The sequence below is a fragment of the Rhinoderma darwinii genome, chromosome 1 (assembly GCF_050947455.1).
Source record: "Rhinoderma darwinii isolate aRhiDar2 chromosome 1, aRhiDar2.hap1, whole genome shotgun sequence".
NCBI classification, from domain to species: Eukaryota; Metazoa; Chordata; class Amphibia; order Anura; family Rhinodermatidae; genus Rhinoderma; species Rhinoderma darwinii.
The window spans coordinates 140,208,779-140,236,528 of NC_134687.1; the positions used below are offsets into that span (position 1 = coordinate 140,208,779).

The 27,750-nt window shown below is 43.4% G+C and overlaps 1 protein-coding gene across 1 annotated transcript in view; it reads right to left on the reverse strand.

Annotated features, from left to right (window-relative positions):
* Positions 1–3,419: 3,419 nt before the first annotated feature.
* Positions 3,420–27,750, reverse strand: part of NAA15 (N-alpha-acetyltransferase 15, NatA auxiliary subunit) — an 86,762-nt gene continuing 62,431 nt past the window's right edge. Inside the window, exons 10-20 of the mRNA XM_075860437.1 lie at positions 23,145–23,217; positions 22,180–22,349; positions 21,714–21,866; positions 18,931–19,059; positions 18,286–18,499; positions 16,064–16,257; positions 15,748–15,856; positions 15,506–15,604; positions 15,013–15,156; positions 14,242–14,339; positions 3,420–4,911 (exon numbers count right to left, since the gene is read on the reverse strand). Coding sequence (XP_075716552.1) covers positions 4,711–4,911; positions 14,242–14,339; positions 15,013–15,156; positions 15,506–15,604; positions 15,748–15,856; positions 16,064–16,257; positions 18,286–18,499; positions 18,931–19,059; positions 21,714–21,866; positions 22,180–22,349; positions 23,145–23,217 — 1,584 coding nt within the window. The 3' untranslated portion in view covers positions 3,420–4,710. The remainder of the gene's footprint in view (positions 4,912–14,241; positions 14,340–15,012; positions 15,157–15,505; positions 15,605–15,747; positions 15,857–16,063; positions 16,258–18,285; positions 18,500–18,930; positions 19,060–21,713; positions 21,867–22,179; positions 22,350–23,144; positions 23,218–27,750) is intronic.

Consider the following 27,750-nt stretch of genomic DNA (forward strand, 5'->3'; position numbering starts at 1 on the left):
ACCAGATTTTGCAACCCCTATCTGCTATTGCAGCAGATCGGCGCTGCAATGTAGATTACAGTAACGTTTTTATTTTTAAAAAACAAGCATTTTTGGCCAAGTTATGACCATTTTTGTAGTTATGCAAATGAGGCTTGCAAAAGTCCAAGTGGGTGTGTTTAAAAGTAAAAGTCCAAGTGGGCGTGTATTATGTGCGTACATCGGGGCGTTTTTACTACTTTTACTAGCTGGGCGCTCTGACGAGAAGTATCATCCACTTCTCTTCAGAACGCCCAGCTTCTGGCAGTGCAGACAGTGTGTTCTCGAGAGATCACGCTGTGACGTCACTCACAGGTCCTGCATCGTGTCAGACGAGCGAGGACACCGGCACCAGAGGCTACAGATGATTCTGCAGCAGCATCAGCGTTTGCAGGTAAGTAGCTACATCGAGAACACGGCTGTGTCTGCACTGCCAGAAGCTGGGCGTTCTGAAGAGAAGTGGATGATACTTCTCGTCAGAACGCCCAGCTAGTAAAAGTATTAAAAACGCCCCGATGTACGCACATAATACACGCCCACTTGGACTTTTACTTTTAAACACACCCACTTGGACTTTTGCAAGCCTCATTTGCATAACTACAAAAATGGTCATAACTTGGCCAAAAATGCTCGTTTTTTTAAAAATAAAAACGTTACTGTAATCTACATTGCAGCGCCTATCTGCTGCAATAGCAGATAGGGGTTGCAAAATCTGGTGACAGAGCCTCTTTAAGGGTATGTTCACATGCTTAGAAAAAAAAACTGTCTGAAAATACAAAGCTATTTTCAAGGGAAAACAGCTCCTTATTTTAGTTGCAAGGTTCGGATAGCACTAGGTAATGGTGTGGGTGCATGAGTAGGGGCCCAACCCGATCCAGTAGAGAAAAGTACTATGCACACCAATATGTGGCGCCACACACAGCGGTTACCCGCCAATCTTACAGCGCCAGCCACGCAGGACCAGCATTGACTTAAGTGGCTGAGGAAGGTCAAGGTGTTGACCGAAACGTCGCACTGTCACTGGCTACAAATAAATAATTTGTTTGGATAAATAACTCCATATTGGTGTGCATAGTACTTCTTTAGCTCCTGATTTTCAGACTTTTTTTAAGCCACTCGCGATTTTCGCGGCGGTTTTTACAGCCGTTTTTGGAGCGGTTTTCTATAGTGTCTATGAAAAACGGCTCCAAAAACATCCCAAGAAGTGACCTGCACTTCTTTTTCGCGGCTGTTTCTTTACACAGCAGTTTTTCAAAATAGCCACGTTAAAAAAAAGGCCCGTCGGTACAGAATGCCGTTTTTCCCATTGAAATCAATGGGCACATGTTTGGAGGCGTTCTGCCTCCGATTTTTCAGCCGTTTGCGGCCCGAAAAACGGGTGAAAATAGGCCGTGTAAACATGCCCTAACTTGTAGGTGAAGATGTTGCAGTGTTAGCCCTAGCCTTAAGGCCCTTTTACACCGGCCGATAAAGCGAGTGCCGATCAATGAGACATCGTTGATCAGCGCTAGTTTGCTCCGGTCACACAGAGCTGTGGCTGGGGACGAGCGGTCGTTACTCCGAGCGCTCATCCCCATCCATTATTATCATGTCGGCAGCGTGTCTCTGTTTACTCAGGTGCTGCAGACAACTATAATCTTTTACTTTTTTTAAAACTATACGACCAGCAGATGAACGAGCGTTTTTACACAGGGCAATTATCAGCAACGAGCGTTATATGAACACTTGTCTGCCCGATAATCGTCCTGTGTAAAACCACCATAGATATTGAGTTGCGGAAGAACCCTGTGCTGGAGCAGAGCTATAATGATTGCGTTAACTTCGTATGTTTCCCTATATCACATCATATCAATCCGTTCACAGAATTCTTCATACACTGTTAAAGGAGTTCTCCGGGAGTTATATTGATGGCCTATCCTTATGATAGGTCGTCAACAACATATGACTGAATGAGCCACAGCGACGAATGCTGCAGCATCTTCATCACTTACCAGACCGTGCCATTCACTTCCGTAGTGTGCCTGGGATTGTAGTTCCAGTCCCATTCAATACTAAAGTCCCAGAGAACCCCTTTGGGGATTATTCAGGTTGGATACACTGCATCAAGACGCGCAGCATGTCTGCCCTAAACACCACAGAGAACGCCGACCGAAATCCCGCACCACATTGTGGTGCGTTTATTCGGGCATAAATTCTGCTGCGTAAATGATCGCACATACTTAACCCCTTTCTCCTCGGACGTCCGCTCCAGCCTCCCTGGATGACGTTGCAGGTCATGTGACCACTGCAGCCTGTTATTGGCTGCAGCAGTCACATGGCCTGCTACGTCATTCAGGGAGGCTGGACTGGAGAAGCAGAGAACTCTGGGTAATTATAACTTTATTTTTTCTTACTTCCGATTTTTGCGGCGGAATCAAATATCGCAACACACACCACTTTGTTGCGGGTTTAAGCACCCCATTGAATTCAATGGAAAAACCCGCAAAAGAAGAGCTGCGATTCTGCAGCATTAATTGACAAGCTGCGGTTGAAGAAACCACACCGCAGGTTAACTTACGTGCGTTTTTTTTTTTGGAGGCAGCATGCCAAAGTTGTATGTCAATGAGGAACTCCGTGTATAATAAAAAGTTCAGCACCTATTTAATGTGTGTCAATTCCTCATTTTTAAGATATCTGCTTGCTGTAAATGAATGGAATATTCTTGCTTACATCCAGAGGCTGAAAACCTCTCCATATTATGTACAACTGACACATCTCATTACAGTAGGGAGTCCTGACAAGCCGAGCACCTATGTCAGTAGGACAACAACAGGAAGAGTTCTCTAGATTCAATTATCCTGACTGTGAGCGAGATTTGCCAAGCAAAATATGCCAGAATTCTATTGCAAATTGTGTCGTTTTTAGACGGAATCAATAACACAATCGATTGCGCTGTAGATTCTGTCAAAACAACAGAACTCTGTCACAACGGTGACAAACGGAAACCTTTAGCAACATTTCCGTCACCATTGATATCAATGGTGATGCAAACGGAAGCTAAGGTTTTCCCATTTGCCTCTCCGTTGAGGCGTTAACCGGACAGAAACCTCCGACCGAACCCCTCAACGCAAGGGCAACGGTGATGTGAACAGGCCCTTAAAGATGTGTTTGAGGTGAAAACGAGAATGCCTCTATAGGTTGCAGGGTGAGCGCTCAAGCTACGGATCTCACAGTACATTGCGTGCATGGCCATTAGGATCCAGTTATGAGTAGCCAGAAAGACCGTCAATAGTCATGAGAAGACAGCAATATTTCGGTGATCAGTCTTGTAGAATGTGTTTGCATCAAACCGCACAGTCCCATAGTCCCAGCTATAACCTCAGATGTCCAGAACCCGGTCACCAAGTGGTTCGACTCGTCAGTTGTTTTTCAAAAGGTTTTATTGCATTATATTTGGTACCTTATGTTTGACAACAAAAAGGAAAAGACAGAAGTATCTGCAGAGATAAGAAGCTGGTCTGCTATTGGAAGAAGGGAATCCAGTATCTGTTGCTCCAATACAAAGCATAGATCCTCTCTCATAACTGAGCAAGAAAGTCATCTTAGAAATAAAAGGGCTTCAAGTATTACAAACCTGCCACTGTGGAAAAAATCCAGAGGTATCTAAACTGCAGTTACGTTATCTGCATAATATGAACAAGGCCTGCTGACGTCTCCAAAGACCACCAGACCCAACGGCAATCCCCTCTTCACCAAGCCAGCTATGGATCACACCCCATGACACTTTTTTTTTTTCTCTTCTAAGAAAACCCAGGCCAGAGTCCTTGACAACCCGTTCAGCTGGTGCCACAACACAGTGCAGGATTTCTTTTGATACTTGCAATATAGTTCTGACATGTTTGGCAAGAACATTTTTAAAATGGTTGGGTATGGTCTAGAATTTATCTTAAACAGTAAAGATCATAACTCAAGTCTCTCTCAAATAGGTTATTCTAAAATAGACAAAAATCAAAAATTGTAAAAAAAAAAAACATCTTGTGCAAGCACAAATTCAGTATCCAGAGAGGGTCACCATACTGTACTTTGCTGAAAGTCCTCCGTTCTCAGGATACTCCTCTTATAATAGGCCATATGTAGATCGCACTTCCTTTCTATGTATCCGCAAACCACATTTCGTGTGAAGTATTTCAGTTTACCTGGAAAGCCCAGAATATCTCTTGTGCCAACAATAAAAAAAGAAAAATCCAGTGCTAAAACAGCAACCTGCCCCTGCGCAACGTCGGAGGCGCCTGCAGAGCCCACTTTATGCTGTAGGCCCCTCTGACATTATTGGGAGCGCGCTGTCCGAGATCTTAATACATGGGGGAAGTAATATTTCTGCCACACACCTGCTCTGACCACCGTAACACCGTCTTATCGTGCCCATAAATTATTCATTTTAAAAACATAATTTTATTCATCTTTTATTCCCTCTTCAAATTGTAGCAGCAAAAGGTTCATTATAAGAACTCTCCAACCATATCCCGTCATACATTGTATGTTTCTCTGCCGCAGGATAGATTACATTTAAAAAAAAAAAAAGTAAAAACAATCTTTAAAGGCAACAACTCTTTTACTCCTTTCAATCTCCACATAAGTTAGAGCAATACAGCAGGTGCGTGACAAAAATATTAGATTGTTGATATGGTCCAATGTCTGTTCGATATCAGCTGTTCACATTTCATTCGCCAGTTCCTCTGGTTCTGCAGAACTATCTCCATTAATTGTGATACTCATGTCGTCTTCATATCCAGGCGGCATGAAAGCTAAAGCATAAGGGAACAGCTTATGGCAACTTGCTCTGTACAACTCCGCAGCTTCTTTGTTGTCCCCTAAGCTGCCGTCACGCAAGGCTTCTAGAACCTCAGTACACGTCTGCAAGATACAGTAAATTTAGTCTAAAAATGCATCATGTAATACAATTCAATATAAATGTATACAAACTCAAGTGGTTTTCAACACTGTGGTCTCCGATGGGCCACACAATTATCGTTAGCATTCTGATATTTATGTCTATGGTGCCAAAACGGTCTTGACCAACGTAAATGTGCTTTATAGATCAGAACGCTTAAAGGGGTTGTCAATTGATGGCCTATACTAGGACGATTTTAAGCAATCAGCAGAACTAAGGGGCCGTGACGCTGTGCCAGCTGACAGAATGGAATTAAGTTACAGTACCAGACGAGCTACACTGCCCTACTAGGCCATCAAGTGAAAATACCCAAAAAAATCGCTTTAACGTTCACCATTGTTAGAGAAAATACCTGGAGAGTAAATGTAGATGTACAATATCGAACATAAAAAAAAAAATTAAAAAAAAAATCCTATTCTCATTTACTCCACACAGACCATGGGTATATGCTGTTACCACTAGAAGGCTTGACACTAACTATTAAAAGTGTCGGACCCTTCCACAGACACTAAGCTAATTCAATCTGTACATAATCAGTAGGAGAAGAAAAATAACAAGGCAATGAACTAATAATCCAAACCAGAGAGAAGAAAATTGCCCAAGGATAACCAACTGTAAAAAACAAACAAACGGAAGGAGCTGTGTCCCCCAATGAGCTGGACAAGAATTACCACAGACAGTGGGACATCATTAGGCAATCACCAGGGTCAGAAACGTAAGGACAGTTATCCACTCCACAGATGCCTGTACAACCTGGGAGTCCCCAACCCCCCTAGTAGAATGGGTCTAACTCCAAAATGGGGGCCACCTACCCTTAACCCTGTAAGCCTCATGGAAAGGTCAGCTTTATCCAGCTGTGCCATGACTAAGGACAGGTGATTTGTCGGAAACTCCTAGTGGATTTTACTTTTGTCTGAAAAAAAGTTGGATTACTTCCTTTTAACGAAACAGCGCTGGATCTAATTCTTCCGTTTCTGTGGTGCCCAGAACTATTATACACATAGGGGCGGGGGCCCCTTACCGCAGAGTCTGTAGCCTGTGCCAAGAGGACAGGCAAGACTTGGAGTGGTTGATTAGCCAGCTAAATAGAGTCAGAGAATCCAGAGTGATCTGGAGACTTGCCAGGTTGCCCTCCCTAGAAGATAATTTTATAAGATTTTCGTCCAAGTAGGGGATGTCTGAAACACCCATGCAGTGCGGAAGCAACATCATCACTGAGAAAATATTGGTTAAGACCTGAGAGGCCGATTCCAGGCCGAACAGAAATGCCACAAACTGATAATGGTAGTGGGGGGCCACAAAGCACAGAAAATGCGGACGTGATGAACAAATGGGGACGTGAAGGTCTGCGTCCTTTATGTCCACAGAAAAAAGAAATCCCCTGGTCCAATTGGAGGGACTCCATGTGGAAGTGACGGACCTTGATGTAAGAATTCGAACGTTTGAGGTCCAAGGTGGAAACTAACTGACCCATCCTTTTTTGAAACTACAAAGAGATTCAAGTAAAAAGTGTATTGCCTAAAAAAAGGTGACTGCCCAGGAAGGCGACAGAACTGGCGTGGACTCAAAAAAAACCTGTCGAGTGGCAAGTTCATACTTTATTTTGTACTTGAAGGATATAACTTTCCACACCCATACATCCTTGAAGCCTGACCCCACCCAGAAGAGATTGTTCTTAAGAGTCCTGGTGAAACAGTTGTCTGGTTGTTTGCGGACTGCGGAATCCACAAAAAAGCCAAAATACTAGATCCTGGTTTTCAAGAGGTCGTGGCACCACGGACCTTGGTCTGAGGTAGGTGAGAGCTCTTCCCTCCTTGTGGCTTCCAAAACGATCTCATTCACACGGGTCCCATACAGTCGGGAATCCGTGAAGAGAAGAGAATTAAAGGACCTCTTTGATGCCATGTCGGCAGACTCGCATTTAAGCCAGGCAGTCCTGCGGGTAGCAACAATAGAAGCGGAGTGGGCCACACGGCATTCTGCATCCAAAGAGCCCTCGAAGAAGTCTTTAGTCACATTAGAGAGCTGATGGGAGAGGTCCACTAACTCCTCTTGCGGTGCCCCAAGAGAGAATACCGGGACTGAGTTGACAAACACATTCAGTGGAGGCTCTGCAAACTTAAAGAGGCTGTCACCAGATTTTGCAACCCCTATCTGCTATTGCAGCAGATCGGCGCTGCAATGTAGATTACAGTAACGTTTTTATTTTTAAAAAACGAGCATTTTTGGCCAAGTTATGACCATTTTTGTATTTATGCAAATGAGGCTTGCAAAAGTCCAAGTGGGCGTGTTTAAAGTAAAAGTCCAACTGGGCGTGTATTATGTGCGTACATCGGGGCGTTTTTACTACTTTTACTAGCTGGGCGTTCTGACGAGAAGTATCATCCACTTCCCTTCAGAACGCCCAGCTTCTGGCAGTGCAGACACAGCCGTGTTCGAGAGATCACGCTGTGACGTCACTCACTTCCTGCCCCAGAGGCTACAGTTGATTCTGCAGCAGCATCAGCGTTTGCAGGTAAGTAGCTACATCGACTTACCTGCAAACGCCGATGCTGCTGCAGAATCAACTGTAGCCTCTGGTGCCGATGTGTCCTCGCTCGTCCGACACGATGCAGGACCTGTGAGTGACGTCACAGCGTGATCTCTCGAGAACACGCTCTGTGTCTGCACTGCCAGAAGCTGGGCGTTCTGAAGAGAAGTGGATGATACTTCTCGTCAGAACGCCCAGCTAGTAAAAGTAGTAAACACGCCCCGATGTACGCACATAATACACGCCCAGTTGGACTTTTACTTTAAACACGCCCACTTGGACTTTTGCAAGCCTCATTTGCATAAATACAAAAATGCTCATAACTTGGCCAAAAATACTCGTTTTTTTTAAATAAAAACGTTACTGTAATCTACATTGCAGCGCCGATCTGCTGCAATAGCAGATAGGGGTTGCAAAATCTGGTGACAGAGCCTCTTTAAAGGGAACCGGTCACCAGCATTTCACCTATTAAACCAGCAATACATGGTGGTAGTGGGTGAAAAATCATTTCTATATAACCTATAATTATCTTCTTAGTCGGCTCTGTAGCTTTAGTATTCAGTTTTTTAGTGTTCCAGCACTATATGCTAATGAGCATAAGAGAGTCAAATCTTCGTTTGAAAAGAGTCAAATCTTCATTCCTCAAGTCTTTCCGAGTTTACTCCGCCTCCTTACTTTTGATTGACAGCTCCTCGCCTTCCCCCAGCACACAATTCCACTCTTGTGCAATGATGTCCTCTTCTGGTGTGTGCGCACAAAGGGACACCGGATTATTACGATAAAAGGCGCAAAATGTTTGCAGACTTATTTACAGTCGGAGGAGAAGTTTAAGAGAGGGGATAATGGCAATGAACTTTTGACAGCAACGGCCAGCGAGGGATAAGTAAAGCTCAATAGGTGAAAAGCTGGTGACAGATTCCCTTTAAGCAGTTGCAAAAATTGGTCTCAGGGCCGAGCCAGTAGCTTTAAAGTGCTGCCTACAGAAGGACTCTATGTGGCGGTCCAAAGAACTGCGGAATGAGGCTGCATCCGCCATGGGAATAGTAGTAGTCTTAGCTAGGTGAGAGATGGGAGGGTCCACCGCCGATTTAAAATAATCACACCTCCTCTTGTAAGGGGTGACCTGTAACATGTCTGGGACCGCTTTTATGAAACTGTCCACTGAAGATGACAGTTTGAAACACTGCTCCTCGTCCAGCTCTGAGTTGGAATCGGAAATTTCTTCTTCGGACAAGACTTCACCTGTGAGTGAAGGAAGCCGTATAATGCTCCCCCGGGAAAGGAAAGGAGCCCATTCAGATTCAGGCACTTTAGCGCTAGATAATGCTGGTGGTGGCAGAGCCAAGGATGCATGTCTTTGAGGCCGGCAAGCATCGTACAGAGGAGTAGTCAGACCACATGAGAATTTTAGGCCACAATTGAAGGAAGCATCAGTTAAAGTTATAATGGGTTATAAAGATTGCCTGCTGGGAGAAGTCTACTCTGGTGTCTGACTTGGCACCAGAGGATGTTCGCAACAAGGAGTCCTCTGAGATACTGCAGAAGGCAAGATAGTAAGTCCCCTTAAAGGGAATGCGTCGCAAATTAAACCTTTTTTTTTTTAAGTGTCGTTACTTATTTCTATTATATTTTTAAGTTTTTTGCTGTATTTTTTTTTTTTTTCCGTATGGTGGAAAGTATTAAAAATTAAATAATAATTTGACATGTTTTCCAATGTTGGCCACCAGGGGGAGCACTTCCCAGAATTACAGCAAGGTGAATAAGGCAAAGCAACCCGACTCACAGCTGCTGTAAATGTGGGAGGGAACCTCTCCCCCCCCCCCCTCACAAGCCAGGTAAAGGTGTCTTCAAATTGCTAAGCAGTGTCCGGCAGCCATATTGGGTGTGATTCTGCAGCTGGAAGAAGTTCTAGGACACACCAAAAGGCTAAGTGTATGTTCACACGCTTACTAAACAAAGGGAAAACCGCTCCTGATTTTCAGCTATTTTTTAATCAAACTCGCGTTTAACGGCCGTTTTTGGAGCTGTTTTTCTATAAAGTCAATGAAAAACGGCTCCAAAAACGTCCCAAGAAGTGATGTGCACTTCATTTTGGTCGGGCATCTTTTTACGTGCCGTTTTTGGAAAAATACCTCCGTAAAAAACGCCCTGTCGGAACAGAACGCCGTATTTCCCATTGAAACCAATGGGCAGATGCTTGTAGGCGTTCTGCTTCCGATTTTTCAGCTGAAAACATTGTGTGTGAACATACCCCTAGGGTATGTGCACACACTAACTGCATTTACGTCTGAAATGACGGAGCTGTTTTCAGGAGAACAGCTCCGTCATTTCAGACGTAATTACTCGTACTCGCGTTTTGCGAGGCGTCAATTACGGCCGTAATTTGGAGCTGTTCTTCATTGAATTCAATGAAAAACGGATCAAATTACGTCCCAAGAAGTGTCCTGTATATAAGTGTCCTGCACTTCTTTGCCGAGGCTGTTATTTTACGTGCCGTCTTTTGACAGCGACGCATAAAATTACAGGTCGACGGCACAGTACGTCAGCAAACCCATTGAAATGAATGGGCAGATGTTTGCCGACGTATTGGAGCCGTCTTTTCAGGCGTAAATCGAGGCGTAAAACGCCTCGTTTACGCCTGAAAATAGGTCGTGTGAACACAGCCTTAGAATGATTAAAGTGAAGTGAATGACTTTTCAGTTGACCGGTTCACACGCCGTGTATTTGACATGTTTTATTTTGTGCACATTTTACGTGCAAAAAAAACCACATAAAAACGCTTGATTACACTTGATTTTGTGTGTTTGGGGGATGTGTGTGTGTGTGTTTGGGTGATGTGTGTGTGTGTTTGGGGGATGTGTGTGTGTGTGTGTGTGTTTGGGGGATGTGTGTGTGTGTGTGTGTGTGTGTGTGTGTGTGTGTGTGTGTGTGTGTGTGTGTGTGTGTTTGGGGGATGTGTGTGTGTGTGTTTGGGGGATGTGTGTGTGTGTGTTTGGGGGATGTGTGTGTGTGTGTTTGGGGGATGTGTGTGTGTGTGTGTGTGTGTGTGTGTGTTTGGGGGATGTGTGTGTGTGTGTGTGTGTGTGTGTGTTTGGGGGATGTGTGTGTGTGTGTTTGGGGGATGTGTGTGTGTGTGTGTGTGTTTGGGGGATGTGTGTGTGTGTGTGTGTGTGTGTGTGTGTGTTTGGGGGATGTGTGTGTGTGTGTGTGTGTTTGGGGGATGTGTGTGTGTGTGTGTGTGTGTGTGTTTGGGGGATGTGTGTGTGTGTGTGTGTGTGTTTGGGGGATGTGTGTGTGTGTGTGTGTGTTTGGGGGATGTGTGTGTGTGTGTGTGTTTGGGGGATGTGTGTGTGTGTGTGTGTGTTCTCGCCGCTGATTCTTCAAAACAGCTGATAAGCGGCTATGAAGTATCAGCGGCGCCCGTGCACACTCCACTCTGCGCCACACACACACACACACACACACACACACACGGGAAAAGTCTTAAAGGGGTCGTCCAGGAAAACATGGCGCCGCACCTGTCCTCAGGTCGTGTGTGGTATTACAGCTCTGTCCTATTCACTTCAATGGAGGTGAACTGCAATACCAGACACAACCTGAGGACAGGTGCGGCGCTGTGTCTCCAATCCGGACACCCCTTCTGTCCTGAGATGACCCGACGGGGGAGGCGGGTGTCAGAGCCACCCACCGCCATCACCGCAGACAGAACCACACAACTATGGCATGAGGGCAGGGCTTGTCCTGAGTGCACTGTCTCTTGTTATGGACAGAGTTATAGTCACATGAACCCCGTCTGATGAACCGGTAACCTAGGTCCGATCACATGACAGAGGGGGTCACCAAAAACCCTGTGCACCCTCAGCCCGTCCATCCAGCCCTTTCCTGGTTATATCTGCGTCTGGGAAAGCTGGGTGACCACCATTACCCCTCCTACTGGAGTGTGAGAGGTTCATTAGTCACATCCCTAAACACTCCAGTAAATTTCTCTAGTTGTCCTGAGACTGTTTGGGGGATGTGACTAATGAACCTCTCAGTCTCAGCACAACTAGAGAGATTTATCATTCAGGGGTCTGGGAAAGCTGGGTGACCACCATCACCCCTCCTAGTGGAGTGTGTTTGGGGATGTGACTAATGAATATCACACTCCAGTAGGAGGGGTAATGGTGGTCACCCAGCTTTCCCAGACCCCTGAACGGTAAATCTCTCTAATTGTGCTGAGACTGAGAGGTTCATTAGTCACATCCCCAAACAGTCTCAGCACAACTAGAGATTTATCGTTCAGGGCTTTCCCAGTACAGTTTCATCGTGTGTCCTTCAAACAAGGGAGGGAGGGAGGGGGGGGGCCGTTTCGGGGGGGGAGGGGCCGTTTCGGGGGGGAGGGGCGTCGGGGGTCACGAGAGCGGGGGTCTGTGAGGTAGAGAGTGGGACATGCAGAGACACACATCTTACCTGCAGTGCAGCTGGTCTTCAAGATGGCGCCTGCTCTCTCCCTGCAAACAGCTGCTCTGCTCTGTCTGACTCTGACCTGCGTCTGCGCAGGACAGAGCCATAGTGCAAAGTCAATGGGACGGGTCCCGTTCATTGACTCCTATGGACTGGAGCTGCCGTATTCCATGTCTGTATGTGTCGTTAATCGACACATACAGAAATGGAAAAAAAAATGGCAGCCCCCATAGGGAAGAAAAAGTGTAAAAATAAAAAAAAGTAACACACAAACACATACAAACGTTTTTAATAAAACACTAACATCAAACTGATATTAAATTTTTTTTTGGGGTGACACTGTTCCTTTAATAAAGGGAGTAATGGCACCCAGTGTTACCCAGATGCTGCTGGGTTAATAGCCCCTAACTGAAAAGTAACTGGCTCAGAGTCAGAAGAGGGGGCCTGAGGGAAAAAAATGTCCCCATGGGCTGATCCTACCAGATTACAGCGAGCGTGGTGCTGTCCTAGAGCAAACAGCAGCAGTGCCCAGCAGGTGGTCCGGCGTCCCTGACGGATCTAACTGAAAAGAGCAGCAGAGCGGGAGAAGAAGGCCTGCCCATCACGCATCATGACTGTGCACCAGAGAGGACTGAGATACCTGCCCACAAAACACAGGAGGAGGGCTAAGATGGCAGCTGAAAAAACAACGCTGCCGTGGGCCGTATGCAAGAGATGGAGGATCTGCCACATAGTGGGGGAGGGTGGCCAGGAAGACTGGGCTTACCATACTTATACCCCAGGGAAGGCCACCTTTGCCCCTAAAATATAGTTGACACCTCCATCTGTGTGACATCCTCTGACAAGGTTGGGTGACCCTCAAGCTGAAGGGCGACAGAGAAGCTTGCACTCTTGACTTTACTGTCAGAACGACATCAGCGCAGCAAGATAGACTCCGTGCGCCAGCCATTAGAAGGGAAAGCACGGTCAGATTCGACCATTTCCTAGCTAAAAAAGGTTAGAGAAAAAAAACGAAAGGGGAAAAAAAAAAGCAAAAGCAAAGGCAGTCTTCTGTAGAAGGAGGAGCGTATGCAACCTATGGACATTAAAGGGAACCGGTCACCAGCATTTCACCTATTAAACCTGAAACACATGGTGGTAGTTGGTGAAAAATTATTTTTATGTAACCTATAATTATCTTCTAAGTAGCTCTGCACCTTTAGTATTCCATTTTTTTAGTGCGCTGTATGCGAATGGTCATAGAAGTCATATCTTCAGTTGAAAAGAGTCATATATTCATGCCTCAAGCCTTTCAGAGTTAACCCCGCCTCCTTACTTTTGATTGACAGCTCCTCGCCTTCCCCCAGCACACATGAAATCCCACGCTTGCGTATCGATTTCCTGTTCTGGTGCGTGCGCACAATGGGAAATCCTAGCGGCACATGCACAGTAGCTAACATACCATACATGACGGGGCATGAGTGCTCAGATGAGATTTTGGTATTCAGGGTGGGCCAGTTTTCGGCGGTTGGCGGGCATAAGAAGAACGAGTGAGACAGATTACCAGAAAAGGTGCAAAATATTTGCAGACCGTTATTTACTGTCGGAGGAGTTTAGGTGCGGGGATAACGGCAATGAACTTTTGACAGTAGCGTTCAGCAATGGGTGAGTTCAATAGGTGAAATGCTAGTGACAGGTTCCCTTTAAGCCAAGACTGAATACGTTAAATGTCTCTAGGAAGCGGAACATCCTGTGGGAGGAGCCAACACTTTAATTCTTATTGCTACACAACAGTAAGAGTGGCAACAGCATATTCTGTACCCACGGTCTGTGTGCGCCAATGAGACCTGATCAAATATCTTTTTATGTATTCCCGCTTTTCAGGCGAACATTACAATTGCAAAAAAAATTCAAAACACCTTTTTTTATTGTGTGAAACATTGTTAAATCTATAGCCGGCCTAAGCAGGATTTGCTTCATAATTCACAAAACGGACTAAATGTAGACAAACCAAATATTCAAAAACTTTACGGCTCATTCAGACAAGCATATATGTGGTCTGTGTGACGGCCGTTAAAACAACGGCCGTCACACAGACTCATGTACTTCAATGGGGACGCTCACACGACCATTGTTTCAACGGAGCGTGCGAAGGGTCCATAAAAAAATAGGACATGGCATATTTTACCGCGTGTCATGCATCCCTCCATGGGGGAACCATGACAAAGCGCCCCGCACGGGTGCACCTCGGACATGAAAAATTGCAGATTCTCACGTCAGAGGTTATGAACGTTCGTCTGAATGTACCTTTACTCATTGTGAGGGAGAACAAATCATATACCTGGAGGCTTCTGTTCGTAAGCGATTCATCCAATCCCGTGCCCAACTCCACTGCTCGCTTCTGACTAGAAGGGTCCAGATAATACATCATTTTGGCAGCTAACAAAAAAAAAAAAAAAGACATTCTTAATAAGACTCAAACATGTACCTGGATCTGCACTTACAGGCCTGTAATGTCTAAACAATGTGAGAGTATTCAGAAATGTATAAGGGTTCCACGTGTCAGACAAAGGCCAAATAGAGCAGCTGCGATCAGGACAAGCTGGACTAGCAGCTTCACATTCCCAGAAACTGAATGACACTAAAACATGGATGCTCATGCATTTCAGTGAGACGTGTTAATGTCCTCCTTATTCCTTCCATTTTTAGCCAACAGATAGCTGTAGAGTGGAGATTTACTAAGGAGGCAGAGCTTAGTGTTTGTGGTCTTCTATCAGCGGGGACAGACTCCTTGTGTCGGTTGCCTTCCAGCCATAGAACGTTGTATGTAAGAAGAAGGTAAAGACACACAAGAATTCTTTCGTTTGTGCACGGTTTGAATGCATTATGAGGAAGAGGACTCTCTCTAATCTACACAAACCTGTGCACATGCAATGTAGTCACCGTCCCTGGATGCGAGGAAGCCACCAGAACCTATTCAGCTGCTGGCTAGCAAGTCCGTAGCATGGTGACTAGGGATTCTGGAGGACTGGCTAATAAATATCTTAATGGAAACCTCTGCTTTTTCACTGGAGTTTCCCCAATAAAAACATCTGTAAAGTTGAGAACCTACCTGATAATCTGTGTGGTATAGAGCCAATATTTTCTTTCAGGAAAGTGTTATTAAAGTTTGCAGGGCTCGTTTCCCCGAACAGTCTGTTCATCTCTTGCTTTAACACTGTTCTAACGGATTCATTTAGTTCTTTGCTCTCAGATACTGCGGGTGGAAAGAGACAAAGTTAGCATTAACCGCAGCTTGTATGTATGTATGTATGTATGTGTGTGTGTGTATGTATGTATGTATGTATGTATGTATGTATGTATGTATGTATGTATGTATGTATGTATGTATGTATGTATGTATGTATGTATGTGTGTGTGTGTGTGTGTATGTATGTGTATATGTGTGTATGTATGTATGTATGTGTGTATGTATGTATGTATGTATGTATGTGTGTGTGTGTATGCATGTATAGCATTGCAGGTGCACATCAGAGATCCTTGTAACCATTAGATGCTGCAGAGAAAACGGTGACGGTATACAATATAGAAACACACACACTTACCTGCACTAAAGAAACGGACCAAACACTGGTGGAGCCAAGGATGATTTGGGTCTATGGCAAATGCTCTTTTCACAGATTGCAACATCAAAAGGAATTTGTCTTTAAAGCAGAAAAGGAAATAATGTCAATCTCTGTTACAAGTTTCATAATGGCATTTACCATTTTCTCTTCTTTATAAAATAAAAATAAAAAATATAATCCCCCAACAAAAATAATCAGAGGCTGCCCACAGGTTTCCTTACCTTTCCTGAAGTAAATTTCAAAGGCATAAAGATGGGTTTCTATTTTGTTCTTTACCAAGTTCTTTAAAGGTGTTAAAAATTTAATAGCTTCTTCCAAAGGATTGTCAACCTGTTTTATGGATGGAGAATTCTGTATAAGCATTGATACAAGAAACAGCAGGTATTTATTCAAGTGTCTGACTTGTCTCCTATGGTGGGTCGGTGATTAATAAGGATGGATATCGGGGCCACGTTTGATTCAGGGTTGCTTACCTAGCTACAAACAGAAAAAAAATAAAAAACAAAAGAGCACGCTCTTCATCCATGACGGTTATACCTTGGCCAGTTTTTCAGGAATAAGCTCTTCCTTTGGGCCACCAATTTCCTCATCATCATCCTCCTTTTTCTTCTTCTGGTTCCTCTGCTGCTTCTCCTTCTCCGCATTCTTCTTCTCCTCCTCTAGCTGAGCTTTCTTCTGGGCCCTCCTCTGTTTGTTGCGCAGCTTCTTTAGTTCTTTGTCAGACATATTGGCTACAGAAGATATGAAAAATTGCAGAAAATATAGTTCAGCACATATCATTTTGGCCAACACTACATATCTCAGAAAAGCAGAAAACGTGATCGGCCATTTCCCAAAACCAGACTGAAATGGACATGTCTGCAGGGCTGTAGAATTCTGCAGCCAATGAAAGGCCTTCAGTCAAGGAATGTGGTTATCGGTAGCAGAAGTTTACTATGCGGATCAAAATGTTCTCATATTTCATATGGTTCATCTAAAATAACTGGACTTGTCTCCCTCTTCGAACATTCGTCCTCTGCGAGACATTAGCTCCTTTAACCCCTTAATAACCAGCCTATTTTAAACCTTAATGACCAAGGTATTTATTACGTTTTTCCATCGTCGCATTACAAGAGCTATAACTTTTTTATTTTTGCGTCGACATAGCTGTATAAGGTCTTGTTTTTTGCGGGACACGTATTTTTTTTAATAGCACCATTTTGGGGTACATATAAAATTCTTGATTAACGTTTATTAACTTTTTTTGGGGCGAATAGAAAAAACCTGCAATTTCACCCCACTTTTTTTGCATCCTTAATATGCGCCGTTTACCGTGTGGTATAAATAACACAATAACTTTATTCAGCGGGTTGTTACGATTGTGACAATACCAAAAATGTATATAATTTTTTGTATGTTTTACTACTTTTACACAGTAATAACACTTTTGTCCCAAAATTATTTGTTTTCGTGCCGCCATATTTGAAGAGCCGTAACTTTTTTATTTTTCCGCCGATGCAGCTGTATGAGGGCTTTTCATTTGCGGGACGACTTGTGGTTATTATTGGTATCATTTCTGGGTACATGCGACTTTTTGATCACGTTTATTGTAAGGCAGGATGAACAGAAAACCGCAATTCTGGCAGTTTCTCTATATTATTTTTTACGCCATTTGCCGTACGGGGTAAATAACGTAATATCTTTATAGTTGGGGTCGTTACGGACATGGTGATACTAAATATGTGCAACTTTTTTCATATTAAAGCATTTTATAAGGGGTAAGTGTGATTTTTATTTTATTTGGGATTTTTATTTATTTATTATAAACTTTTGAAACTTTTTTTTTTAGTGCCACTTTACTGTGCGATTATTTGATCGCTTTTATATTACACTGCAATACTTCTGTATTGCAGTGTATTATTGCCTGTCAGTGTTAAACGGACAGGCACCTGTTAGGCCATGCCCCTGGCATGGTCTAGCAGACAGACCTGGGGGCCTTTGGTAGGCCCCCGGCTACCATAGAAGCCACTGGCAACCTGCCGGTGGGGTGAGAGTGGGAGCCCCCTCCCTCCAAAACCACTTAGATGAAATGCTCGCTATTGAGCGCAGCATCTAAGGCATTAAACAGGCAGATTTCGATCCACCCTCTCGAGCACCTCTGGTAGCTGAGAGCAGAGAGTTTTGGCTGCTCTTGGCGGCAACTCTTTATTCTGATGCGACGCCATGAAAAGGCGTATGCATCAGAATAAAGCCTGTTAGTGGCGGCCGTGAAAAGGCGCATTGGCAGTCACTAACGGGTTAATACACACCCGCAATCACAATGGGCTGCTGCTCCACGTACGAAAACCGGAAGCCTGTGCCAGGGACTGACTCCTCATGCACATAGGGTAACAGCAGCCAGGACTCACTCACAAGGTCCTGACCGGCACACTGACAGGACTAATGCACAATGAACATTATGCGGTTAGGTTGCCCTAGAACGTTAGATAAAAAGGCCCCACAAACAGGTTGTCATTGCCAGAGTTAAAAAATAAATATCAAGGCTAGAAATGTTCCCCTTCTAGCCTTGTGCTGGGATCTCTTCCCATTGTGAATAAAAAATAAATGCACGGGAGAGCAAATCTCTCTGATTTTGATTGCCATGTAGAATTGGTCAAGCACAAAAACAACTGCCAACATTTCAAAACCCAAAAAATCAAAGTTCTCTTTTTGTGTTTTTGTGGCATACGGCACAAGTTTACTTAACATGGTGGGGATGCATACAAACACTTTGCACGTACCAGTGTCTGCCTCCAGCTCCTTATTCTCATCTGTTAAGGGGTTGTCATGAAGCTTCAGGTAAATTTCTATTGCGATCCGTGCTGCTTTGAAGTAAAATGGATGTTGTCTAAGTACATCTTCTAACTTTAACAAGTCCACATATGACCGGAGTGTGATTTTCCTCATACAGTAGGTGTGAAAATCAAACTGATCATCGGTGATCTCCACAAAATGCTGCCAAAAACAAAAATGTCATTGTGAAACCAATATACTAGTGTTCATGTGCCATTTTTATTACTTTTCCTCTAAAAAAAAATTTCAAAGCATGGTGACCAGTATTCTACACTATATTTAGGGAAGATTTACTAAACAAAACGGCCTGGAGCAGTGGGGCAAACAGTGCCAGATATACTATGCTACTTGCATTTTTGCCAACTTGTAAATACATACATTTTACCACACTATGGATAAATTTGTGAGGGGCACTTGCCGAGCGCAGCACCTGGGGAATCAAACGTCCATTTTTCGGTCATGCAACTTGTATGACCGAGACAACAATTAACGTTACAATTCCCTCCCCCTCCCCTATATAGCACGGAAGAGAATGCCCCAAACTGTTGACCGTGTCCCTTTATATGCACAAATATAAACATATATAGACTCACTCTTTCAATCTCATGGCATTTCTTAAGTGCATCACCAAACTTGTTCATAGATCTGTATGCCTGTGCACACTCCGTCTGGAACCACATACACTGCATCTCATTCAGGTTTTCCACTGCAGATGTTCCCTCCTGCAAAAGTAAATGACATTCTAAACAATATTTACACTTCATTTAAAAGTAGTTTAGTAAAATACCAAGACCATCCCTTTCAAGTGAGCCCCCATAAAAAGACCAGATTTTTCTGCGATGGGATTTCCAATGACATTATAGTCTATATACAGGGGCACTCTTTAAAGGCTATGGACACTATTGCAGACCTGTTTTTATTGCATTGTATGTATTTGATTAAAGCGTAACTAAACGTTCGATCAACTTTTTATTTTCCAGCAGCATGTGTAATATAAATGTGTTTTGTAATATACTTTATTAATGAATTTGGGCTCCTTTTTGCGTTATATGTGTTTTAAATGGCCACTCTGACACTTTTCTACCACATTTTATTTCTTGTATTTCTCCTGTTGCTAGCAGAAATCCGTACACCGTTTGAATGTATCAGTGTGCGGATTCTGCTGCCTGTGAGTACGGGTGGGTGGTGGCCCCATCCTGACGTCAGATGTGCACGCCCCCATCGTGACGTCAGGAAGCTCTCTCTGCCTCTATACACTACACAGTTCTCTAGCAGCAGAGCGCATGAAAGAGACTGTGCGCACTGGTCTCTGTGCCTGGATGATTCTCCCCCTTCCCTCCGGCAAAGAGTCTCAAGACACTGTAATCTGAGCTGCTAATTAGCATCAGATAAGACTAGGACTGCTGCTCCTACCACCCCCCCCTCCAATTACCCAGTCTTATCTTCCCTGCACTTGCCAGGAAAAGTGAAAAGAAAAACTGATTGCTATATTCTGGAGTGTGCAGAGATATTTACATCTCTATATATAATGTGTTGTGCTGTGCATAGCTCCGTGCACGCTCACAGTATTATAGGTCAGTGCACGCTCACAGTATTGTAGTGATCACCTCAGAGTTCACTGCCCATGAAAGGTAGAAAAAACGTAACATCACACACAGTAAGACACGCCCCTAGCAACTAGCAGAATGAGGAAGTGTGAGAAAATAGATTTTCAATTAACCCCTTAACGACCAGCTACATTTTTCCGTTTTTGCCTCTGCCTTTCAGCAGCCGTAACTTTGATTTTTTTCATTGACGTGGCTGTGAGTCCTTGTTTTACGCGAGAGAATTTATTTTTTTTGCGCAGTTTGGGAGTACAAAAAAATTCCTGTGTAAGTTATAATAGTTTTCATTTATTTTTAAGGTGTGAATATAGGAAAAAGCAATTCTCTGCATTGTCGGTTTTCATATTTTGTATCTCAGGCAAGTTTCATACTAAATAAGATGTTAACTTAATTCTTCTGGTTAATATGGTCGTGTAGATACTTAATATGTGTAGGTTTTTTGTTTTTATGTAATGAATGGGCAATAAAATATATTTTATGCAAAAGAATGAGCTTTTGGGGACATTTTTTTTATTTAGTTACATTTTTTGTTTTTTTAAACCCCAGGGATAACTATTTAAAACTTTAATTCTTCTAATAATGTAATAGCATACTCCTGTATGCTAATACATTACACTGTGTTACTATGACACAGGCTTCTGTTAGGGCACACTATGTGTTGCACTAACAGCAGGCAAACTGAACAGACAGCCCTGGGGTCCTTTCTAGTTCCCCAGGGCCGACTGTAGAGGGACTCCCCAGTCTTCAATTGAGTCATCGGGTTTCCAGTGACGCAATTGAAGTCGGGAGTTCCCTTCGATCATGCCGCGGTCATGGACCACGGCAATCAAAAGGGTAAACAGCTGGGGTCAGAATGTTTTCCCATCCCAGCTGTGTTCAGCACACTTCTCTAAGTTCAGGAGCTGTTAGTTACAGCTCCTGCTTAGAGGATGAGCGCTCATCAGCCTCTTCTACAGCGACACCAAAAGACGTCACTGTAGACTAAGCACCTGCACCGCCTGCTCTCAAAAGACGGTGGGCGGTCGTTAAGGAGTAAAAACAAATTGTAAATGTTTTATTTAAATACATAATAATAATAAATAATAAGAACGAAAAAGGAGAGGGCCGCCCCGCTGGGGACAGAACGAGGAGAGGGCCGCCCCGCTGGGGACAGAACAAGGAGAGGGCCGCCCCGCTGGGGACAGAACAAGGAGAGGGCCGCCCCGCTGGGGACAGAACAAGGAGAGGGCCGCCCCGCTGGGGACAGAACAAGGAGAGGGCCGCCCCGCTGGGGACAGAACAAGGAGAGGGCCGCCCCGCTGGGGACAGAACAAGGAGAGGGCCGCCCCGCTGGGGACAGAACAAGGAGAGGGCCGCCGCGCTGGGAACCGAGGAGGACGGTATAATGGGAAGCCACAGGTAAAAGGCCAATGCAACATACTGTTTGGATATTGTGTTTACAAGTTACAAACTACAAGACCAGTTACAGTTCAGGACAATACTTCTCTGATGCAGGGAATAAATGGAAAGTCTCATAATACAATATTGTATGTTATATGCAAACTGTCATTGATGTGTTTATTCATGTACTGTGCATATTTGATGACTGAATTAAACTCTTTAAAACTAAAAGTTATGCAGAATGCTTGTTAAAGGGTCACAAAAGGGGCATTATTATATGCAATTTTGGATGGTCGTCTCAAAGAGGTTTCACGTAGCAGAAAATGGATTATGGTAATCGTGCAGTATGGTCTGTAAAAGTTCATTATTTCTGAGCACCAGAAAATACAAACCCTTGTAAACTTGGAGCACATTTCCTCTGCCTCTTTTATCATGTTGGCTTTTAACATATACTTTGCACATTTTGAGTTGATAAACCGATCTGCTGTGTCCAGGGCCTGCGCTTCATCCATCCACCGTGCAGCCTCTTTGATGTTACCAGCATGCTAAAAGATTAGAGGGAAACCACATATTACTGAAAGAAAATATGACAGTTTGTGCATTTTTATACAAATATAACATCAGATGACCATGTGCTCTGCCCAGAACTATTTACTATTGTACATACAACAAACAAAAAAATGTAGTCCACATGAAGTTCCACACGACTGATAAATCGGGACTTGTATTAAGCGCCAATATGAGCTGGAGATTTGTTATATTTCATATTCAAAGCCTGTTAAAATGTCTCATTTCTAGAGGTCTCATTTGACGAAAGTGGAACTGCTGCCACAGGGTGAACGGAGCCTATTCCCATACCTTGTAGATTTTAGCTTTTACAAGGAAGAGTTCTATCAGGGTTGGTGTACTGTCTATGGCTGCATTTATATAATCCAGGGCTATAGTAGGCTGCCCAATCTTGTCATAGTGCTGAGCCAAATAGTACTGAACCCATAGTAATGTCGTTGGAGGTTCTTCTTTACCATCATCTATGGGAGAAACACAATGATAAAAAAAAGTTTTACATTTCACTGTTTATTAAACGGAATTACCTACTTTTTTTTTTAAGTGGGTGTCATTTTTATGCATTGCCAAGATAGCAATTCAATAAATAGACTTCCTTGAAAGTCCCTCGCTTTGACTCCCAGCTACCCGCTGTCCAAGACACTGCAGCATAGTTCCATTCACTAGAATGTAGTTGTGCTGCAGTTCCCTGTACAGCGAGTGGCCTGGAGCGCCGATGTGCAGGCGTAGTGCAGAAGGGAACTTAGTCCCATGGCTCTAGGATTGGAAAGGGATTCATAGGTTGCACCCCCCGATCATAATGTTATGGCATATCCTAGAGATCTAAAATTACAAGATGGGAATACCCATTTCGAGGAACGTCACTGTACTGACATTATAAGCTTTGACGTGGCCTTTTAGGTGCATTACTGCCCACATCCTGTGCTCTCTCTCAATCAATAGGCTGCTATTATTCACAAGGATATTTTACACTGAAAGTTTAGTTTGAACGGTTGGGCTTGAAAAGGCTCAAACTCTGACTGTACTGATCCATGGACCTACATGCCTGGCACCACACAAAAGTCACAGATGCTCAAATCATGTTTTCTGCACTCAGAATTGGACATAGACACTGATGACAGCTGATAAATAGTACAGGATGCTGGTTATCTACTGATTTGGTGGATTTAATGGATACATGTGCTATCCATATGTTGGAAGTGTAAATATTTCCTTAAAAGCTCAGAAGAAAGAAATGACATGATAAAATATATACGCACCATTGATGTTAAACAGCCGGCAACTTTTTAATGATGTGTCGTAACCTACTACAAGGTCTTCAATAATCTCCACCTAAAGAACATCATAAAAATGTGAACAGATCATTTCAGTACTGCATTAGTAACATCTTTTTTTCAGACTTACAAACTATAATTCCATCCAGTTCAGCCTATTCCCCTTCAATCTTGATCCAGAAAAAAAGACTTCATGAGGTAAAAGTCAATTAGCTTAAAAAAAAAAAAAGAAATCCTTCCCAAAACCAAATATGGCATCAGAATAAACCCCTGGATCAACGACCCATCTACAGTAAGCTAGTACTCGTAACAATATTACACTCAAAAAAAGCATCCAGGCCTTTTTTGAACTCTTCTAGTGAATTCCCCATGACAACTTCCTCGGTCTCACTGCTCTTACAGTAAAGAACCCCTTTCTAGGTCGGTGGAGAAACCTTTCCTCTAGCTGTAGAAAATGCACCCTTGTTACAGTGCAGGGCATAAAAAAAAAATCATAAGACAGATCTCTTTATTGGCCGTTGATATATTTATACATAGTTATTAGGTCAACCTCATGTCTTCTTTCTAAACGAAATAACCCTAATTTTTATTTATTTATTTCGGAGTACTGTAGTGCTCATTCCATTTATTACTTAGTACACTAGGAAACTAACAAAGTGTTGATTCTACTTCAGTGTTTTTAAATTAAACTAAATTTAAAACAATATATATTAAGAGTTTGGATATATAACACTTATCAATGGAAGCAGAGAATAAAGCAAGAAGAAACGTCTGGCATTTTAAACTGCATCAAAAACCGCTTCTAAAAATGCAAGCGTTTTCTTTAAGTGGCGTTTATTATGTGGTGTCATTTTGTACGTGCTATTTTTCTGGCATTTTTGAGGTCCTATAGAGAAGACTATGAGAAAAACGCCTGAAAAAGACAAAAACGCCACGCACAACAAACTGGTCTAAAAACCGCCACAAACTAAAACGCAGTTGTGTGTAGTTCATTTAATGTTTTACTAAAGACTTTAATGTAACAAAATAACACCACAAAGAGTCTTAAAAACAATAGGGATGCACGATGCATCGAAACTTCGATACTGTTTTGATACTGTGCATCCCAAAACGGTTCGATACCGTTATTTCATTTATTTCGATACACAGCTTAGCATTGTAACACATGAATGTATGGGAGCGCGGCTGCGGCTGTGTAATACAGTCATTGCCCCGCTCCTGAGTCCTGACATGTGCGCACCGTCAGGATGATGCGACGTGGCCATCACTGTACTAATGAGCGGCGGCACTGAAGACAGAACATGGTGGGCGCTGTGCAAAACACCCCCGTGTTCTGTCTTCAGTGCCTGAACCGCCGCTCATTAGTGCAGCGCCAGCCGCATCACCTCAGGGTGACCGCACGTGCACTTGTTGTCAGGAGCGGGGCGATGACTGTATTACACAGCCACAGCCCCACTCTAACGGCGGAGATCAGAGAAACCTCTCATCTCCGCCGCTATTCTCCTAAATGCTGCGATCAAAGCCGACTGCAGCATTCAAGGGGAAAATGAGAAGGGGGATACCCCATGGATCGCGTTACAGGGAATTCCTGTGACACGATCGAGGGCCACACCATATATGGGCAGACAACCCAGGGTCCATTGAAGGACCCCAGGGCTGTCTTACCATATTTCCTGTTAGGGCATACTTAGGTATGTCCTAACAGCTGACTGTGTACTATCAGTATACAGGCTAATGTCCTAGCATATATCTGATACATGCCAGTACATTAAAGTTTAAAAAATTAAGTAAAAACAAAGTAATATTCAATTTAAAAAAAATACACATACACCTTTTTTTTTACAATAAACATTAAAAGAAGTCTCAATACATAAAACATACACATTCGGTATTGGCGCAGCCGTAATAACATACACAACAAATTTTTTGGTCATTTATGATGTGTACGCTGTAAAAAAAATAAGATAAAAACTTTTCACTTATTAATGTGAGGCACGAGGTGCGATTAATTTAACCTTCATGTGCCTCACATTAATAGTAATTAACCCCATCATGTACCTCACACATTAACCCAATATGACTGAGAAACATAATGGGGTTAATTACTATTAATGGATGTTAAATTCATCATCACACCACGCGCCTCATCAGAAAATGGACGAACTTTTTTTAAAATTTACTTTTATTACTGTTGGCAAAGTATCGAATTGATATTGAAATCGCAATACTACACAAAGTATCGGTATCGAAGTCCAAATTCTGGTATCGTGACATCCCTAAAAGACAGCACGAAAAACGCACAAAAACACAGTGTGATTCCAGCCTTGAAGGATTATTCCTACCTAAGGCCCCATGCACACGAACGTAAAAACGCCCGTAATTACGCCACGTTTTTACGGGCCCATGGACTTCTATTGGCCACGGGTACCTCCCCGTATGCTTACGGGAAGGTGCCCGTGCCGTTGAAAAATATAGAACATGTCCGAATTACGGCACGGGCAGGCCCATAGAAGTCTATGTAGCTCCCGTAATTACGGGTGCCTACGTGTGTGCACCCGTAATTATGGGAGCGTTGCTAGGAGACGTCAGTAAATAGTCACTGTCCAGGATGCTGAAAGAGTTAAACGATCGGCAGTAACTCTTTCAGCACCCTGGACAGTGACTTCCGATCACAATATAGATCAACCTGTATATAAAAAAATAAATTAAAAAAAAGGGAATTTCATACTTACCCAGAACTCCCTGCTTCTTCCTCCAGTCCGGCCTCCCGGGATGACGTTTCAGCCCATGTGACCGCTGCAGCCAATCATAGGCTGCAGCGGTCACATGGACTGCTGCGTCATCCAGGGAGGTCGTACTGGATGTCAAGAGAGTGACGCGTCACCAAGACAACGGCCGGGTAAGTATGAATTTCCTTTACTTTTTCTGCGTAAAGGGCTGCCCCTTCGCTCTATCCTGCACTGATAGAGAGAAGGGCTGCCGATTACTGCAGTGTAATTTTGCAGCGAAAACGTGCCCGTAAATACGGGTGGAATACTGGTGACACCGGACCCGTAGTTACGGGCACGGCTCCGTAAATACTGGTGCAATACGGGTCGAATACGTGTGACCAAGGACCCGTATTTACGCCAGTATTTACGGGAGGACAAAAATACGTTTGTGTGCATGAGGCCTAAGACATTCGTGACAACCACAGGCTATGCCATAAATATCTTAGATTGCAGTAAGCCTTTATTGGGAATAAATCTCATGTAAATTATGGCAGAAATCTCACACACTAGTGCACAACTAATTAGGTTAAAAGCACATTCTGAGTTCACTTAACACTTTCCATCCGAAGGACATATGCAATACATCTTGACTTTAACCCGTTAGTGACCGCCAATACGCCTTTTAACGGCGGCCACTAACGGGCTTTATTCTGATGCACATGCCTTTTTACGGCGCTGCATCAGGATAAAGTAAACAGAGCAGGGTGCCGGAGGCAGCTGCTCTGCCGGGTGAGATCAATATTAGTATCGATCTCACCCGTTTAACCCTTCAGTTGCGGTGCGCAATAGCGTGCACCGCATCTGAGTGGTTTTGGAGAGAGGGAGGGAGCTCCCTCTCATCCCACTGACACCCGGCGATACGATCGCCGAGTGTCTGTGTCTCTAATGGCAGCCGGGGGCCTAGTAAAGGCCCCCAGGTCTGCGTGGAGCGAATGCCTGCTAGATCATGCCGGAGGCATGACCTAGTAGATGCCTGTCCGTTTTAAACGGACAGGCAGTAATACACTGCAATACAAAAGTATTGCAGTGTATTACAATAGCGATCGGAGAATCGCATATTAAAGTCCCTAATGGGACTAGTAAAAAAAAAAGTTTAATAAAGTTAATTTAAAAAAAAATGTGAAAAAAATGAAAAACCCAGCTTTTCCCCTTCCAAAATGCTTTACTATTAAAAAAAACAAAATAAAGTAAAAAAGGTACACATATTTGGTATCGCCGCGTCCGTAACGACCCGACTATAAATTTATTACATTATTTAACCCGCATGGTGAACGCCGTAAAAAACCTAAGAAAAAAACTATGGAAAAATTGCTGTTTTCTGTGAATCCTGACTGAAAAAAAATAAAAACGTTACGGCTCTTCAAATGTGGAGGCACAAAAACAAATAATTTAGAAAAAAAAGCGTTTTTACTGTGTAAAAGTAGTAAAACATACAAAAACTATACAAATTTGGTATCGTTGCAATCGTAACAACCCGCTGAATAAAGTTATTGTGTTATTTATATCACACAGTAAACGCCGTTGATTTAAGACGCGAAAAAGAGTGGCAAAATGTCAGGTTTTTTTCTATTCCCCACCAAAAAAAAAGTTTATAAAAGTTAATCAATAAATAATATGTACCTCAAAATGGTGCTATTAAAAAATACAACTCGTCCCGCAAAAAACAAGACCTTATACGGCTATGTCGACGCAAAAATAAAAAGGTTATAGCTCTTGGAATGAGACGATGGAAAAACGTAAAAAATGGCTGGGTCATTAAGGTTTAAAATAGGCTGGTCATTAAGGGGTTAACCCCTTCCCGCTCCTTGACGTACTATTAC